Source organism: Natator depressus, chromosome 1 (genome assembly GCF_965152275.1).
Source record: "Natator depressus isolate rNatDep1 chromosome 1, rNatDep2.hap1, whole genome shotgun sequence".
Taxonomy (NCBI): Eukaryota; Metazoa; Chordata; order Testudines; family Cheloniidae; genus Natator; species Natator depressus.
Genome location: NC_134234.1, coordinates 82,462,180 through 82,480,341, shown reverse-complemented (window position 1 = coordinate 82,480,341; position 18,162 = coordinate 82,462,180). Strand labels below are relative to the sequence as shown.

The 18,162-nt window shown below is 41.2% G+C and overlaps 1 protein-coding gene across 1 annotated transcript; it reads left to right on the top strand.

The window, feature by feature from the left end:
- Nucleotides 1-389: 389 nt before the first annotated feature.
- SPRY2 (sprouty RTK signaling antagonist 2) lies at nucleotides 390-7,392 on the top strand. Its single transcript, XM_074962372.1, has 2 exons — nucleotides 390-1,666; nucleotides 5,672-7,392. The coding sequence occupies exon 2, from the start codon at nucleotides 5,723-5,725 to the stop codon at nucleotides 6,665-6,667; it is 945 nt and encodes a 314-aa protein (XP_074818473.1). The 5' UTR covers nucleotides 390-1,666; nucleotides 5,672-5,722; the 3' UTR covers nucleotides 6,668-7,392.
- The last annotated feature ends 10,770 nt before the right edge of the window (nucleotides 7,393-18,162 follow it).

Here is an 18,162-nt window from a genome sequence, read left to right as displayed (position 1 = left end):
CCCAGTCCTAGCACCGAGGCCGGAGTTTTCCTTCCCCCTTTCTTTTTGTTGTTGGTTTTCAGGACATATTACACCGCAGTGCATCATGCCGATCCCCTGGACAGAAAAAAAACAAACAAAAAAACCCAGAGTGCTACTCACTCCATTGTGTGGAGGAGAAGTATGTCCCGAGCAGATCGCTGGTGTCTGAGGTACACCGCGTTCCCCTTATTATCGCAGCCACTAATTTGGAGGAGGAGGTGGTGGCGTGGCTAGTACTAGAACATGGTGTATGCTCGTGTTTACGCAGCAGCCCGTACCCAAAATAATACCCCCTCCTTCGGCCGAGAAGTGGTAGGCGACTGGGTTAACTACAACGCAAAGGAAAGGGAGGGGGCGTTTTGAACTGCTATTTAGTTCTACTGCAAAAACGCCACCGGAAAGGTTTTATTTTCTTCTGCAACTCAACCTCCAGGGGCTTCAGTTCAATCCAGCGTAACCAGCCAGCTCGCCTGAGGGTCCCACGTAGCCTTTTGTTTCGTCCGCCCGAGTGTCTCGCACGTACTACGTGTTGTGTTACTTTGCGCGAAGCAGCCTCTGGCACAAATCGGTGGCCCGGCGGCCCGGGGAGGGAGCTGCCGCCGCGCCAGGCAGCACGGGGGTGGCGAGGCCGGGCCGAAGCAGCAGCGGGAAGAGCAGCTGTAACAGTCATCGGGCGGCGGCGGCGGCTCTACTTGCAATTGCAGCGCAAGTCGTCTGCCTCCCCCTCGGGCTTGCTCGGTGCCGTTGCCCTTTTGAATGCCTCCTGCGGCTCAGAGTGCTGGCAGGGCGCTGGGAGTGTGAGTGAATGTAGCCCCGCAGAGCCAATGAGCTGGGACCGGATGCGATATATCCTCTGGGACAACAACTGCTCTGTTCCTCCTCAGATCCACATGACGCCATTTACTGCTGCTTTTGCAGAGAGATCACCCTACCTCCTCCGGAAAGGAAAAGAGAGAGAGGGAGCGCGAGCAGAAAAACGCCAAGCCCCTGCAGCTCAGATCTCAAATCTTCCTCCTCCTCCTCCAAACACACAACAACAGGCACCACCACAAATCCGCTGCGCTTCCAAAACACCCCCTGATTGCAAACCACAGCGCTGCCTGCAACACTCACACGCTCACAGAGGGAGCGAGAAAGCTAAAGAGAGAGGGGAGCTTGCAGCTTCTCAGCAGAACGGCTGCACTGCACAGGCTGCGTTTTTGCAGGAGCTCAGTGGAAGAAAAGCTTTTGGGATTTTATTTTAGATCCACTGTATTGGGTTTGCTTTGGCTTCTCCCTCCCCTCCCGCCCCTTGATCATTTGCAACAACAAAAAAAGTGACTTGGTATTGGCGATTGAGGGGGCGGGGGGAGAGGAAATAGTGTATGAGTGATTTCTTTTTAGGAGCAAAGAAATACCCACCCGACCTGGAGACCTTTTCTAGAGGTTTATATTTAGAATCGATCTGGGGACACTGAGGTCACTTTGCTCTGGATTTTTTGAGATGATGGTGATGATGATTTGCAAGTTGGACTAAGGCTGAGTTTGGAAAAGATTTTTTTTTTTTTTTTTTTTTTTTTTGCTGCTTTAGGCTGGATTTACTTGCAAACCGCAGGAAGAAGAAAACACGAGAGAGAGGGGGGGTTGGTGCAGTGCCGCGATCACGGTGAGAGCATTTTCCTTCTTTGCAAAACAAGCTTTTTTTAATAGCCCAGTTTGTTCCGAGGAGCTCGTGGAAATGTAGGTGTAAGGTCGATCCCTTTTCAATCCGTGAACCTATCCCCCCACCCCAGGAGTTGGAAGTGGAATTTCAGCGAGATTTTTTTCTTCCTTGGGGAAGTTCGGCGGGGAGAGGGGGGAGCATCGGATGGTTTCTAAGGGCTGTTTCGCGTGTTTCCCCTCAAAAAATGACTTTGCAGGGAGGGAGCCCCCCCAGCTCCGCGCCATTGGGCGGTGGGGGGTGAGTTTAGAGGGCGGTAATCTGTACTCAGGTTTGAGCATTTGCAGGGAGCAATGTCTGCGAAATAGTGCAAGGACTTGAAGCAACTCGGGTGACTTCTTTGCATACTGTATTCTCCTACAGTCGCAGGAACATGCCCCTGCAAGGTAGAGACGGGGAAGTCCTGGTAGATCCTGTCTCAAAGCATTACATGGGTTTTGGTTAGGATTTGGGGGGTTGTTTGTTTGTATCGCCTTTGGGCTGCTTGGTCCCTGTACTTGGTGTCTTTAGCCACCTCCGTTTAAATGGAAGACTGACACTATTCTGTAGGTGCATTGGGAGATTTGTGCAATTCGGAAGTGAGCTCACGCCTGCTATAAATATATTTTCCATGCGATAAAGTTAAGTAGATCGTCGATATGACAGGGAGTAAATTCTTCCCCTGGTTTCATTATATGGTGTGTAGGACTGAAGCAGTTTGGGGGGAGGAGGGCACGGAAAGGCTTAATATTTGTGGTGGTGGCTTACTTTGCAACAGCTTCTGAAAGTTGCTGGTGTTTGCAGCAAGCTGTTTGTGTGTCAGTTTGCCCCACCCCGATGTGAAGTCCCTTTTGCCCTAATCCATAGTCTGATCACACACTCAGCCCTTAATGGGGGTTTCAAAGCACTTTCAACGAAGAGGTGCTTGGTGTGTGCGCGATGGAGATGGGGTGGGGGTGTGCTGCGAAGGCTCCTGAGACAAAACAGAAATTCATGGGCAGAGAACTTTTTCCCCCTTAGGCTTCCCTTCTCCCAGCCAACACGACATGGGTTTTTCCACAGCACACAAGGAGCACTTTGCGTTTTAAACTTCCCCAAGCGTGCAGAGGATAAAACCCAGCCCCTTTTCCCAATCCCAGTTAGCAAGAGTTAGCAAATCATGGCATTTCTGCTCAGCAAGTGAGTGGACTTCGGTTTTTGGAAGTGGTGAATCGCGTTATCTCAAAAAAAAAAAAAAAAAAAAAAGGGCAAATGTTTCTCTTGCTATGCTCTTATTCGGTAGGTGGAAAAAAGGGGGTGGGTGGGAAGGAGGGAAAGGGAAGCATTGAGATCAACCGAGATTAAAGAGGGGAGAGTCCTGTTTCCCTGAAAGAACTACAGGCAAACATACGTGCAAAAACAAGAGTGCTGTAGATCTGCATCTTGCCCTGATAACGGATCTTTCCAGAGCTCTCGGTGCAATAAAATGCAAGGGCTGTTTGTTATGCTACAAATTCAGTGGGTGTCACTTTGTAATTCCTAATCTGGGAATCTGGTTGAAATTTACACAAAATAGGTAAAATAGTAGCAGCACTGGCGAGGTTTCCTACAGCTGACTTCCTGGAATTGGAACTGGTGCTTAATGGTAGCCCTTGAAGGGGAAACCTGCACTTTACTAAACTACCTTGAAGGTGTTCTCTCAAATGAGACGTAATGCAGGAAGCTTTATATAACTCTGACTCCTCCAGCATCTCCTGGGGGTGGGGGGTGGATACACAATAGTTAAAAGGAAGCATGGGCTTGACTTTCCTGATAAGGCAACTTTAGAAGCCGCCTCCCTCCTCCACCCTAGAGGATGTCTCCTATTTATCTCCAGGTTGTCTGCATTTGTGAGGCTGCTTGTTTCATTTGCAATATCAGCCAGTCCTGAGAGAATTAAGGGATTGCTGCGCCCCACCTGCTGAGCACGTTGTTCTGGGCAAAGATGAAGCCTATAAAAGGAAAGGAAGAAAAGAGCAGTGTTTTCATCTGCAGCTTTTACCTTGTTGTTTGAAGGGGTTCAGTTTCCAAGACCCTTGTCTTTCAAAGAACCTGTCGGTCAGTGTCAGTCATACTTTTAGTGTTAACAATACTGCAGAGGCAAAAACATCTCTCATTTGCTCTTTGAATTTAGTCTAAATCTAGAATTGAAAGAAGAGGGGTATGTGAATTTGCAAATTCCTCTCCAGGTGGGGAGAATCTTGATTTAACCTTGTTATCTTTAAATAGCTTCCGATAAGGACATGTCTGTTCTGGGCATTGGATTTAAACTTTTCTCTTGGCAAGGGTTTTAATTTGAAGTAAATATAAACAAGAGTTAAAGATGTGTTTGCAAGATAGCTTTCACGTGCTGAGAATCATGATTTCTAACATGCATGCTGGGTAAAAGCCAAGATTTAACAATAATGAACACACCCAATATTTTTATTAAATTTCATCTTTTTCGAAAAGGACCAGCTTATAAAATAAAACAAAGAACTTATTTTGGCTTGAAAAGTAACCAGCGGGTAAGAAATTAAACGTTTTCCTTTGGTTTTAGAATAAAGACAGCATATGGAGATGTTCACTGTTGAAGTGTCTGTTTGGATATATTTTACAATACTGTGGTGTAGTATTATTTATTGATGGTAAGTGATGTATACAGAGTAACACTATGGTGCTCTTTCTAAGTATAATTGAAGACATTGTTTGGCCCTTGCAAGAAGCAAGGGTTCAGATTTGTTTTTAAGTCAAAACAAATCGCTTTGGATGTTTATGTAGCTAATTTAATTTTGTATCTACTTTAGAAACCATTAAAGAATGACAGATTGGTAAATTCTGATCTACAGATTTGTTATCCATTGTACTAAGAATCAGTATGTTATAAGTTTATGATGCTAGTCATACACTGATTTCCATTAACTTTATGCATGTTTTATTGGGTTTCCACTGAATTTCTTAAGGCAGCTTCCATTCTTAATTACTTAGTGATGTATCCTCAATCAAATAGTCTTGGATGATAGTGTTTAGATTGTATTCTGCATATTCCTGTTCCATAAATTGCTCTGTATTTTCTAGTCATGCCCCATATTTGAATTCTAATCTACAGATAGTTTGAAATGTAAAAACAATTCTGCAGTGGTATTTAATAGGAAATAACTGACGTGAAGTATACAAGTATGACACACTTGACAATCTTGGAGACTTTTTTTTACTTCTGCAGTTGATGTTTTTGGTAGCAGTAACTCACTGGCATCTAACCTCAAACATTTTATTGCTGTTTAGTGTTTTTCTTGGGACCATTGGTATTAACATGATGTAAATAGGAAATTGTAGTTTAAGTTTAATGTGTAAAGAGACTAGCCTACCAAAATATTACTCACTTTTAAATAAAGTTGAAGAATTAAATAATGTCTGTCGTCAGCAGGTCACATTACACTTTCTAAAACATTTGTAGTTGTTCTTTGTGTAAAATGTATTTTTAGTAGTGTTATGTGAAAAGAAGAGTCATTTTAAGTAGCTATGTTAAAATCCATGGTCTAGCCAGAGGATGACTGGGAGGTCTCAGTATCAGGTTTTAAATACCTAGATTTCCTGGAATCACAAGTTCAAGTCCTGCCAGGGTCAGCAAAACCCTCTCTCCTTGCATTATAGATAAAGTGAGTTCTGTGCCGTTTACTGGATGTGAATCATCTTTATGAGGAGTTCTTAAAAACCTAAAACTTCTGTGTTCTGCATGGATGCAGAAAAAAAATCCTTTAGTGCGTTTAGTAGAAGTAAGAGTTTCTTTAGCAAAATCAGACAGGTGCAGAGTACTAACCAAGTCTGGTTCCTGCCCTCCACCTCTAATGTAGCTCCATTTTAATGGTGGTGTACTTATTTAATTAGAAAAATGCTCCGGGATCCTTCAGGAGGAAAGACAATTTGCAAATGTACAATGTGACACAATAGTGAATCTTCTCTTTGTTGCTACAGGAGTTCAGATGTGTTCTAAGCCTGCTGGAGTGACCACTCTTCAGGATACTGATGGAGACAAGAGCTCAGAATGGCAGTGGGTCCCAGTCTTTGCTACAGGTTCGGCATGACGGTGGGAGGCAGCCGGGAGACTCTGACCTGAGGGATGTTCTGACACAGCAGGTTCATGTGTTGTCACTGGACCAGATCAGGGCCATCCGAAATACAAATGAGTACACAGAGGGACCTACAGTGGCTCCACGACCAGGGGTTAAACCTGCCCCTCGTCCAGCTAGCCAGCACAAAAACGAAAGACCTCATCATGGCTTGCCTGAACATCGTCATCTTACCAGGGTCCAACATGCACTGGTACATTCTTCCTCCCGGGCACCCTTGTCCCGTTCCATCAGTACGGTCAGCACCGGTTCACGGAGCAGTACAAGGACAAGTACAAGCAGTAATTCATCTGAACAAAGACTTTTAGGATCATCTTCTGGGCCAGTGGCTGATGGGATAATCAGGGTGCAGCCCAAGTCTGAGTTCAAGTCAAGCGAGCTGAAGCCCCTGAGCAAAGAAGACTTGGGCATGCATGCCTATAGGTGTGAGGACTGTGGAAAATGTAAGTGTAAGGAGTGCACTTCTCCAAGGACCCTACCATCCTGTTGGATCTGTGACAAGCAGTGTCTTTGCTCAGCCCAGAATGTGGTTGATTATGGGACTTGTGTTTGCTGTGTGAAATGCCTCTTCTATCACTGCTCTAATGATGATGAGGACAACTGTGCTGACAACCCATGCTCTTGCAGTCAGTCACATTGCTGCACTAGATGGTCTGCCATGGGTGTTGTATCCCTCTTTTTGCCTTGCTTGTGGTGTTACTTACCAGCCAAGGGTTGCCTTAAATTGTGCCAGGGGTGTTATGACCGGGTAAACCGGCCCGGATGCCGCTGTAAACACTCAAACACAGTTTGTTGCAAAGTTCCCAGTATTCCCCCCAGGAACTTTGAAAAGCCAACATAGCATCACTAATCGGGAATACTAAAGTTATAAGGATTCTTCTAACACGCATATACAACCAACTAAACAGCTATAACCTTGGCACTGTTTTTAGAAGGGTTGGGGGTATACTTTGCTGTTTGCAGTGAACTGCTTTTCTGCATGTGTGCCATCTTAACTGATGTGCTTGTTAGAACCTAGCTAATGGAGCTCAAATATGGGATGCAGTACTTTGGGACCCATATATTGCATAAGCTAAAGCAACACAGACACTCCTAGGTGACTCTATTGTTTGTGAATAGTACTTGCAAAATTTGTAAATTAGCAAATGACTCCTTTTTTCATTGTTTTCTGCCAGAGATAATGTGCTATATTTTTGTATATACGATAATATTTTCAACTGTGAAAAAAAAAAAGTGGTGTCATAGAACATGGCACAGTCACAAAATATTATACTAATATGTTGTACATTCGGAAGAATGTGAATCAATCAGTATGTTTTTAGATTGTATTTTTTGCCTGACGGAAACCTTCTATTACAAGACTTTGATTTCCCTTTGGACTTCATGTATATTGTACAGTTTCAGTAAAATTCAGCCTTTATTTTCTAATTTTTTTCAACATATTGTTTAGTGTAAAGAATATTTATTTGAAGTTTTATTATTTTATAAAAAAGAAATATTTATTTTAAGAGGCATCTTACAAATGTCACCCCTTCTTATGAGGACGTCACAGTTGCTGCAAATAAGGGGTGACAGATGCATATGTTCACTATAAAATAGAAAATATATTAACGTTTGAAATTAAACTGGGCTGCTTGTCATTTTTTTCCCCCTTTATTGCTCTGAATTGGAAAATCTGATTTGTGAGGTTTGTTTGTGCTTGCTTGCTTGTTTGTTTGTTTTTTTTTTAGAGGGAAAAAGTCAAAGAAACGTGTTCACAAAGTGGCTAAAATAATGAATTGATTTAAGAACTTTAGGTTAATGAAAAGGCAAACTTTAAATGTTATTTCTTTAACTGAAAATAATGCATTTTTCTTACCCTTACAGAAAAGGTATAAATGCTGTTTGCATAGCCTAAGACGAAAATGAACATAGGAAAATGCATGAACTCATTCCAGACTAGGAATAATCAACACTGAAAACTGACCTATCCTGTTAAGTGATGAGCTTTTTGTGCTTTAAATAGGAAATAAGTAATACTAGTTCACAAAAAAGTTTGGCTTGCACAGGCTCAGTACTCGGAAATAATGGACAGCTAATATGGTTACTTCAAAGAGTTTGTATGATTATTTGTTAAAAGGAGAAGAATATGCTACAGGGAGTGACAGATCTGAAAGCAGTCCAGACTTATATAAAACATTTGCTTCACTTTTAAGAAGAAAGTTGCTTAGTTGATTTGTCACTTGTAGCAGTTACCTTCCACTGAGGTCAACGTTCTTTCACTGCTAAGTGCCCTCGGAAGTTTAGAAAATGATTTACCTTTCTTTATTAACAAACTACCATTTCCTGTTCTGAGCATGTCTCTCCAAGTCTAAGGTCTTAGTGCTGATTTTATACATCTGATTTTTAGGTTGGCATTTAAGAAATATCACAGCCTCCTCTGAATCCTCTCCAACAAAAACAAGGTTAAAATTAATAAATTAAGAACTTGTTTACTACAAGTTTAAACTTGGGGCTACGGGAAATTGCAAATTTTTACCCATTACTTTTAGTTCTGGTGTTCTGACACTTGGGATGTTTTACATAGGTTTGCAGTGCTGAAAAATCCTTCTCTGTGGAAATGTGTGCACACTGGTTATCAATTGTCAAGTGAAATTAGCAGATGCAAGCCCTGACTAGTTTGCTAATCAGGAATAGTTGATACACAAGCCCCCCCCCCCCCTTTTTTTTTTTCCAATGAGAGAAAGCAAGCTAGATTTCTTTATTTCTCAGCACCAAACGACTGGCTGACGGGTGTAAAAAGACAAGCTATTTAGTCAGGTAAAGCTTGCATAGCATACAAATTCTTTCAAGAGTGCACAAATATTGTTGTGTCTAGGCTTTTGAGTATGACTCACAATATTTATCTGGCTGATCAAATCAATTTACTTAGAAACAGCGCATTCAGATATCAAAGGAGTGACTGATCCTTGTGTTTCTATTCACTTCCTCCAATTCTTGAAATGGGTCCAGCCTATATCAAAGGTGGCATGTGCAGGTCTTGCATCTGTCCTGACTGAAAGTAACCACAGAAATATTTAAATAGCACAATTATCTGAAGTCTTTGCCTCTGAGATTACATGTTTGGAAATAAAAATACAATTCATAGCACAAAATAACTCAAGCTCGTCATCTTGTATTAATGAACTAGGTAATGTGGATATTGAATTCTTTGTCCTTATTGACTTAGATATGTATTTAAGTATATTTTTTAAAATACATGGTACTAAAATTGAAATTGGCAAATTGGAATGTGTCTTAATTGTTTGACAAATTAAAGGTGTACATTACTTCTGGTGCATAGGTACTGAAAAGCAAATACTAAAGTTTTTTGATTTATTTTATATTTGCTGGCTAACTAACTAGTTATCTGCATTGATAGATTTTTTTTTTTCCCCTTTCCCCAGAATCTTACTGTAGGGAAATATGAATCTGGACTTCATTTAAGAATGATTTGTCAACATTAACTCAGTTCTTCATTAAAGATAACTGGCCAAATTTTGCTGTCAAGTTACATCCATTACTAATCATTGAGAGTTATGACACTTAAGCCTTGTGTGGACGAGGAATTAAGGTGTAATGCTAGTAAGTTTTAGCTAACTGTGCTAACTGTGTTTGAAAAGTCTAGACTATAACTTGAATAGGTTAGCACATGCTAAACCCAGTGCCTTATCCACACTAGACTTCTCCAATATGTTAGCTAGCATGTTAGTTAACGTGCTAACATCACACCTTTAAATCCTAGTTTAGACAAACTTTACTAGTCTAGGCCAGGCTGAAACCTGCCCTCAAAACTGTTAGCCTGTGCATTAATGAGCATTAAAAGGACTTTTCAGTTGGATTGAGCTAACGTAATTGAAAATTGCACCCTTTTTTTGCCCATCAGGACGGAGCCACTGAGAGCAGAATTTGACCCAATACTTACATTTTGAGGGTCACTGTGGTGCCTTGCCAAATGTATGCAATGTAGAAGCATGCCCTGGTGATTTTAGATGTTCGCTGTGAAAGTGTGCCTGCCTGTGGGTGAGAGAGAGAAACAAACCCCACCCAATTAGCTCAGTTTGTTACATTGCTCTTTCAGCGTTTTGATCCTCGGGTAAACTCTGGCTTGCATGCACATTTGGTCTGAGGTGGGGACTCTGAATCAGATATTGGCAGATAATATAGTATGATGATTTATAATTTTAGACAAATCACAGCTTACACTTTCCTCTATGGTGTGCAAATTACAGGTACTGTACAAGAATACCTCTGCATAACTAATTGGATGTCCAAATTAATATCCTCAAACGTATTGTCTATTTTGTATACTGTAACAGCTTGGGGGGGGGGGGTGTTTTGTTTTCTGAAGGTAGCAATCAAAGCAGTAAAAGCAAAGGAGCTCAATTTTACCAGGACAATAATTAGGTATAATACCTTTAATGGAAATAAAAGGTGGTTGATCATGTGGAAAGTACGTCCTGTTCAAATGAACTATCAAAGCATTCATTTTAACACGACAGTTTTAAAGAGTCAAATTTATTTCCCAGTTGGAGAGGAGTAATAGCTGGACATTCATATAAGTTCATTTGATATTTTTTACAGTTTCCTATAAAAATGCCTACCTATCTATGCCATGCCTGTATGCCTATGTAAGTCACTTGATACTTGACAGTAGCAAAAATATTGGCTACTTACTGCAGTGTCCATAATGTGCTTACAACTTTTGTGCATTGCGTTACCTGATGGGATTTTTTTTCTCATGCTGGGAATATTTTAAAAAGTTTGGTGAAATATAAATGTGACCCCACCTTATTGAGACTTATTTCTGTCAGTTACCAGTGCGCAGAGATCTGCAAATACATTTGGCTTCACACGAGGGCCTCACCTGATATAAGTAGCATTGGTTTTGGGTAGCATTGCTTGTTGACATTTTATGTAACCCTAAATAAACAGGCTGGGGTGATAGGAGCTGAAAACATAACGAGCGGTGCCAGAACCATAACACATTATGCTGTCTGTTCTCGCCTAATGGATAAAGTACTGAGTTCTTTTCTGTTTGTTTTGCATTACAAAAAAACTTTTTTTTTAATGGAAGTTGTCAAAAGTTTATTGGAAACAGGAAAATCAGAAATCCAAATAAAACTGTTCTTATTGGAAGCAAAAGTGTGCTGTACTGAATTTAAATATACTGCATACACCTGTAGCATTTCTTCTGCCTCGGTATTGTCTAGTGTCCAGTTTCCATACTTCTCTAAGGATTTTACTAACTCAGGAGATCCTGCTGCATTTGTCATATTTTTGTCTCACATATTTGTTCCATGTTGTACCAGTTTCTTCTTTCAATACTTAAAGGTTTATTGCTGCTTCTAGTGCAGGGGATGAAAGAAGAGCATGAAACATGCTTTTCTTATGAGCACGATCTGTCTTTGAAGGTTTTATTGGGGGGGGGGGGGGGAGGGGGCAGAATGATTACCTTGACATACTTGTGCCACATTTTAAAGAGATTTCAAATGTTTTCCATCTGTCTATGACACCGATCCCCAAGGTTCTAGGACATATATTATTTTCATTTGTTTAGTGTGCTTTTGATTATGGCAAAATGAGATTAGCCTTAACATGTTTTGTTCATGATGAAATACTTCCTCCTAGTCAACTAAAACATTTCAGTTTACTGGTGCTGTAGTGCAGTGGGCTGGAATCTAGATCACACTAGATTCCACTGCTAATACTCCAGTGTTTAATTGCTCCTCCTCCTCAATAATAAATGTTTTGTTTGAAATAGAGTTTTTGTTATTCTATAATGAGAGGAAGGCAACAGATTCTTTTGGACCAGCCTGGCCATGTCAGTACTGTTAACAAACCCTTCTGCAGTGACTTAAGTCCTGCATATGTTGGCTAGAAAAGCCCTGCCCAAAATGTTCAGGCTTTGGGAAGCCGAACAGTTGATTGCAGTGGGAGTTGTGGATATTCGGAAGCCTTTAAAAATCAGGTTACTTTGAGTTAAGTGCTGAAATATAAACTTAGGGGCCTTACTTTAAATAATCATTTTTAAAAGTTTTGCCCAGTGCTATAAGCTGGTTTTAAAAAATGATGCTATCAGACTACCTCCTGCTACCCAGGGAATCTACTGTGTGATTGTAGAGCTGCTCTCTGTACTTGAGCTACATCAGGAGAGAGAACACTGAATGAAGATCGGAGATATATATGCAGGGCAAAAGTCTAACTTGGAGTGACAATCTGAGTCTACATAAAAAGGTAGGTCAGATAGGTCACTTACATCAGATCTAAGAACATAATTTTTTGTGCATGTGGACTCTAACTTTGTGGCCAAAACTGATGTTGGATAATGCATGTGGATTTGACTGTAAATTGTGCATAAATGTGATAGTTGTGAAAGAGTAGAATGGTCATCTGCTATTTTACAGCATCACTTTCTCAAAATAACATCTAACTTGCAAGGTTCTCAGTTGCTGAGAAGTGAAATGTTTATAAATATTTATAGTTTCAGGTACTACAGTCTGCCTACTAATTTGTGCGGTTTTGTAATCACTGATCCTTTTTTCTCCTAAGGGTTTTTTTTTTCTCTCCATTGTTGCTGTGTGAGATACCCAGACAAGTAAGGGAAGCTGGCCATTCACAACGTACTGTCAAATGCACAAAGTAAACAAACTGAAATAATAAACTTTTCATCCAGTCTTTATTATTTGTAACACTAGTAGAGAAAAACATTTCAGACTTTTTTTTTTGGTTGCTGTACCTTTAATTATTTTAGACAAGTGATATTTCATTAAGGGCATGTCAGATTCTCTCCCCCCCCCTCCCCCCGGTGGCTTTAACAAAACAATAAGGTATGCAAGTAATCCAGCCAGACTACCAATAGTGAATCTTGTGTACATGCTCGATTTCAGTTGCACTGGGTGGGGGGTGTATTTTCCTTTTAATATGTCTGAGACCAAATTTGTGTGAAATATTAATTGTCAGCAGGTTTAATGTTTACTGCTAGTACACAGGAGACAGGAAATGTTGCAAGTTTGCTGTGAATTCATCCAACCCCATCTCCCTGCAGGATAAAGCATGGGGTTCATGCTTCTAAACCAGTGGATTCCCTGATATCTCAGTTCCCAGGGTTTTCTGATGAGCCAGGTTCTCCATCACAAGCTTCCAGTCTCAAATCTAGTTTGTACTTGACTCCACCATTGTTCTGTCTCCCTGAACCCTTCTGAGAGAAGACAGACTCTATAGTTGACTTTGTATTAATTTACCCAGAAAAAACACCTTCAGGATGAATACAATTCCATAGGGAGGAACCATAATCCCAAATCCACTCCCAGTCCAACCACAGCACAGAGACTGAAACTGTGAAAGAGTGTCCATGAGGGAAAAGGTCCTTTCCACACACCTCCCCCCCAAAGAAGCTTAAGTCTGTTGTATCTTTGTCCCCTTTGCTCCTGGAAGTTGGAGATCTGATTGCACCCCTATTAACTACCTCAGAAGTTCACGCACTGGTACTCATTTCAGCCTCTGCTAAAGAAAAAATATGATTGACAATGTAATTTGTTAGTAATGTTTTTAATAAAAAAAAAAAAGCAGAGTTAAAGGGGAACTTGTGCCCCAAGTACAGAATAACTATCTAAAATCATACAGGTAAACTCCAATTATGAAGATCTGTTATCCCAAATTTCATATCTGTGCTGAAATTAGTGCTTTTTTGAAACTCCTATTCCCTCTGACACTGCCATACATCTGAATTAACTTGTATTTCTATATTTCTCTTGCTGTATATTTGCATGCTTCACAAGTGACTTCCTTTTCTTTGTTTTTTGAAGATACCCTACACTAGTGTTGAAAGTGACATGCTTCTTGAAAGCGCAATCACAAAATAGTTTCCTTAGATGATGACTAATAAAACTTGTCTCGTACTTAATTTTTCTTTCAAATGGGATGTCTGGAAAACACCATCTCCTCTTCCTTTCATCTCCATGCTCTAACCCCAGTTGTAGGTTGCTTCTGGAACCTTTACAGTGAAGAATGATTTTGTAGGTTTCCATTAAGCAGGGCTGAACATAGGGCAATGTGTGCTACACTTGAGCTTTGTACCCAAGTGAACAACTAGCCCTTGGTACCAGATGTTCAGAGTACACAAAGAAGAACCAGATATAATATGAGGGGGTGTAACCGAAGGGGAAAGGACTGTCACAATCCACCCGTTAAAGTTACTGTTTCAGAACAATAGGAAAATTTGCCCATTTGATTAAAATTAACTAGGCAAAATAGCTGATGTGCAGATAGAAAGATCCCACTCAGTTGGCTAAACTTAGCCAGTGTTTCTGCTATTTGCATTCTATATTTATCGGGTCACGTTATTCTAGTCAGTAGGCTAACTTCAGCTTTTTATTGTAAGATAAATAAAGGCCTTGGGTGAAATCCTGGCCCCATTGAAGTTTGGTAGCAATTTCTTCCCTCAGTGTGGGTCTTACTACCAGTTGGGATGAGCTGGCCCCTAGTTTGAAGACTACCTACCAAGTATAGCAGTTATAACGCTGGGAATAAGTCCTCCTGTTGTCTGGAACTTGTCATGTCTAAATGTACCCTTGTAAGGTAATGCATTAAATTGCACTGCTGGAGATTTTGTGATCAAACTGTGGCCCAGATATTCAGCGTGGGTAGATTGATGTAACTCTGTTAACTTCAGTGAGACTATGCTGATTTACACCAACTGAGGATCTGACCCATAAATTATCACAAAAAAATAGTTGCACAGTAGAATAAGAATGAGCTGTTTTATCAGTGTTTGTTTCTTACTGTGTCTGTTGAACAATAGCCATTGTCATGCTTCTAGAAAGTCCAGAATCCTTATTTATAATACTTTAAGAGCTATTATTTATTGCTTTCTAAATGTTTGTGCAGGAGGAATGCCTCCAACTAAATCACTTTATTTTAGGTTTCTGGGATCATTTGAGACTTCCCAGAGTTATGAAAAACACCCAGGCCATTGTAATTCACCAAGATAAATGCAAACCATTTTACTTTTTTTAAAAATGTTGAAAGTATGCGTGGTGTGGCAGAAGTTTATGCAGAACATTTTTATTGTAGTGTGATTTTTTTTCCCCCAAGAATGATTCATAGAGCTTATTTTTGAGGCTGTTTTGAGTTCTGGTCATTTCTACAGATGCAACAGCTCATTCGTCTACTGGTGGTTTGAACTAACCTCAGCTACCTGTTGTTGGCTGTGAATGGAATAATTTATTTTTAGTGCAAAACCACAATACGAATATTTTCCACTCTGAAAGTATATTAAAAAAAACCTTGAAGAAAAAGGGTTGGCTCTTTCTATCTGATGTCAGATGTAACTGGGTTTATCTTACAGACAATGCTTTTAAATGCCTGACTCTCTATTGAAGTTGACAAGAATTTCCTCCACTTAACCCCTTCAGTGCCCTAGGGCGTTCTGCATACATCAAACAAAAGGGGGCTCCTATGCCTTGTAGACAGACATGGTGATATGCTGACAAACCCAAAATGAAAAGAGAGACTTAAAACCTGGGCCCTTGGGCAGTCAGGAAGGGGTTCTGTGGGAGGGTCCGTTTCATGGTATGTGAGAGAGAGAATATTTCCCCCTCCCTCTCTGCCCCCCCAAGATGTAGCTTTCTGAACTGTGTAACTGTTACAGCTGCAATGCTCTGTAGTGAGGGCCCCAGCCCAGTGCTACATTTTATGTTTGTTTGGCTACAGCGTTTGAGGGAGAGAAGCCCTTTGGTGAAGATTCAGTGCAGTGCTGGAAGAGGAGGGAAGCACATTTTGGGAAGCATCAGTTGTGCTTTACATAAATGGATGGATGAATCAATCAATGTAGTAACCGGACAGACGCTATCAGCCCTACAGCATGAGATAGGATTCCTGAGTTGTTTATTAAGGGCCAGATTGTCAACCTCTTACACTGGGGTAACATATTGGGTTAAATGGGACTACTTCTACAAGTAACTGTACACTGATGTGACAAAGGGGGTCATAATCTAGCCCTAAAAAGTAATTAATTGCTGTAGAGTAAGGAACTGTTACATAAAGTAAAAACTATTTCCCCGTGCTAATTTTTTTCCTCCTACTGTTACACCTTCTTGTCAACTGTTTGAAATGGGCCATCCTGATTATCCCTACAAAAGGTTTTTTTTCTCCTGCTGCTAATAGCCCACCTTAATTAATTGGTCTTGTTACAGTTGTACGGCAACACCCATTTTATTCAAGTTCTCTCTGTGTGTGTGTGTGTGTGTAGATCTTCCTACTGTATTTTCCACTGCATGCATCCAATGAAGTGGGTTTTAGCCCACGAAAGCTTCTGCCCAAATAAATTTGTTAGTCTCTAAGTTACCACAAGTATGCCGTGGTTTTGTAGTTGTTTTGGTTTTTGCATATATAATCTAAGGGTCATATCCCACTTTTGAGCCGTATACAAACCCTCATTCGATTCAATCATAGTACTGTCGGTGGAACAATGGCTGTATATGTATCAGTGGGGTCACTCTTTATACATGTAAAATCTTAGAGATGAGCCTGAACTGCAAAAGTCAAATTGAGTTTGACCCCTCCAAAGTCATAGAATCATAGAATAGCAGGGTTGTAAGGGACCTCAGGAGGTCATCTAGTCCAACCCACTGCTCAAAGCAGGACCAATCCCCAACTAAATCATCCCAGACAGGGCTTTGTCAAGCCTGACCTTAAAAATATCTAAGGAAGGAGATTCTGCCACCTCCCTAGGTAATGCAAACACTGTAATCCAGTGTTTCACCACCCTCCTAGTAAAAAGTTTTTCCTAATATCCAACCTAAACCTCCCCCACTGCAACTTGAGACCATTACTCCTCGTTCTGTCATCAGCTACCACTGAGAACAGTCTAGATCCATCCTCTTTGGAACCCCCTTTCAGGTAGTTGAAAGCAGCTATCAAATGCCCCCTCATTCTTCTCTTCCGCAGACTAAACAATCCCAGTTCCCTCCGCCTCTCCTCATAAGTCGTGTGTTCCAGTCCCCTAATCATTTTTGTTGCCCTCCGCTGGACATTTTCCAATTTTTCCACATCCTTCTTGTAGTGTGGGGCCCAAAACTGGACACAGTACTCCAGATGAGGCCTCACCAACACCGAATAGAGGGGAACGATCACGTCCCTCGATCTGCTGGCAATGCCCCTACTTATACATCCCAAAATGCCATTGGCCTTCTTGGCAACAAGGGCACACTGTTGACTCATATCCAGCTTCTCGTCCACTGTAACCCCTAGGTCCTTTTCTGCAGAACTGCTGCCGAGCCATTCGGTCCCTAGTCTGTAGCGGTGCATGGGATTCTTCCGTCCTAAGTGCAGGACTCTGCACGTGTCCTTGTTGAACATCATCAGATTTCTTTTGGCCCAATCCTCTAATTTGTCTTGGGCCCTCTGTATCCTACCCCTACCCTCCAGCATATCTACCTCTCCTCTCAGTTTAGTGTCATCTGCAAACTTGCTGAGGGTGCAATCCACACCATCCTCCAGATCATTAAGGAAGATATTGAACGAAACCAGCCCGAGGACCAACCCTTGGGGCACTCCACTTGATACCGGCTGCCAACTAGACATGGAGCCATTGATCACTACACGTTGAGCCCGACAGTCTAGCCAACTTTCTATCCACCTTATCGTCCATTCATCCAGCCCATACTTCTTTAACTTGCTGGCAAGAATACTGTGGGAGACCGTGTCAAAAGCTTTGCTAAAGTCAAGGAACAACACATCCACCGCTTTCCCATCATCCACAGAGCCAGTTATCTCGTCATAGAAGGCAATTAGATTAGTCAGTGCATTGTGTGTTTTAATTTTATATTTTCTCAGTTGACCCTCCATAATAACACTGGTAAAACTGATAAGATAATGTGGAGAACAGGAACAAAGTACTGTTTACAAACTGGACAAAGTTCTTTATACAGGATCTAAGGTTGGTCTGGCCCACTTTGAGAACAAGCGCTGGCCATTAAACTCTGATCTAGATCTGGGTTTCCCCAAATTATCAGGGACTATATTGGCTTTAGTTGAGTTCCATAACTGTTTTATTTCAGTTCCAGACAGGAAAAGCTAGTGACCCTCCAGCCTGAGCTTGTTGCTATTCCTCACATTGCCAGAGCTTAATGAAGATTTACATAGTACTTTGTGACTATCCTTGGTAGAAGGTGAATTTGTTCCTCCCTCTTTTATGGACCCGACCTGCCCCCAAAGAGTTCACATTTTGTCTCTGTTTTGGAAGACAAAAAAGGTGTGTTTCCAATCTTGTTAGCTCAATCAACTTTGTCTAATGCAAAAGCTCTCTTAAGGCTG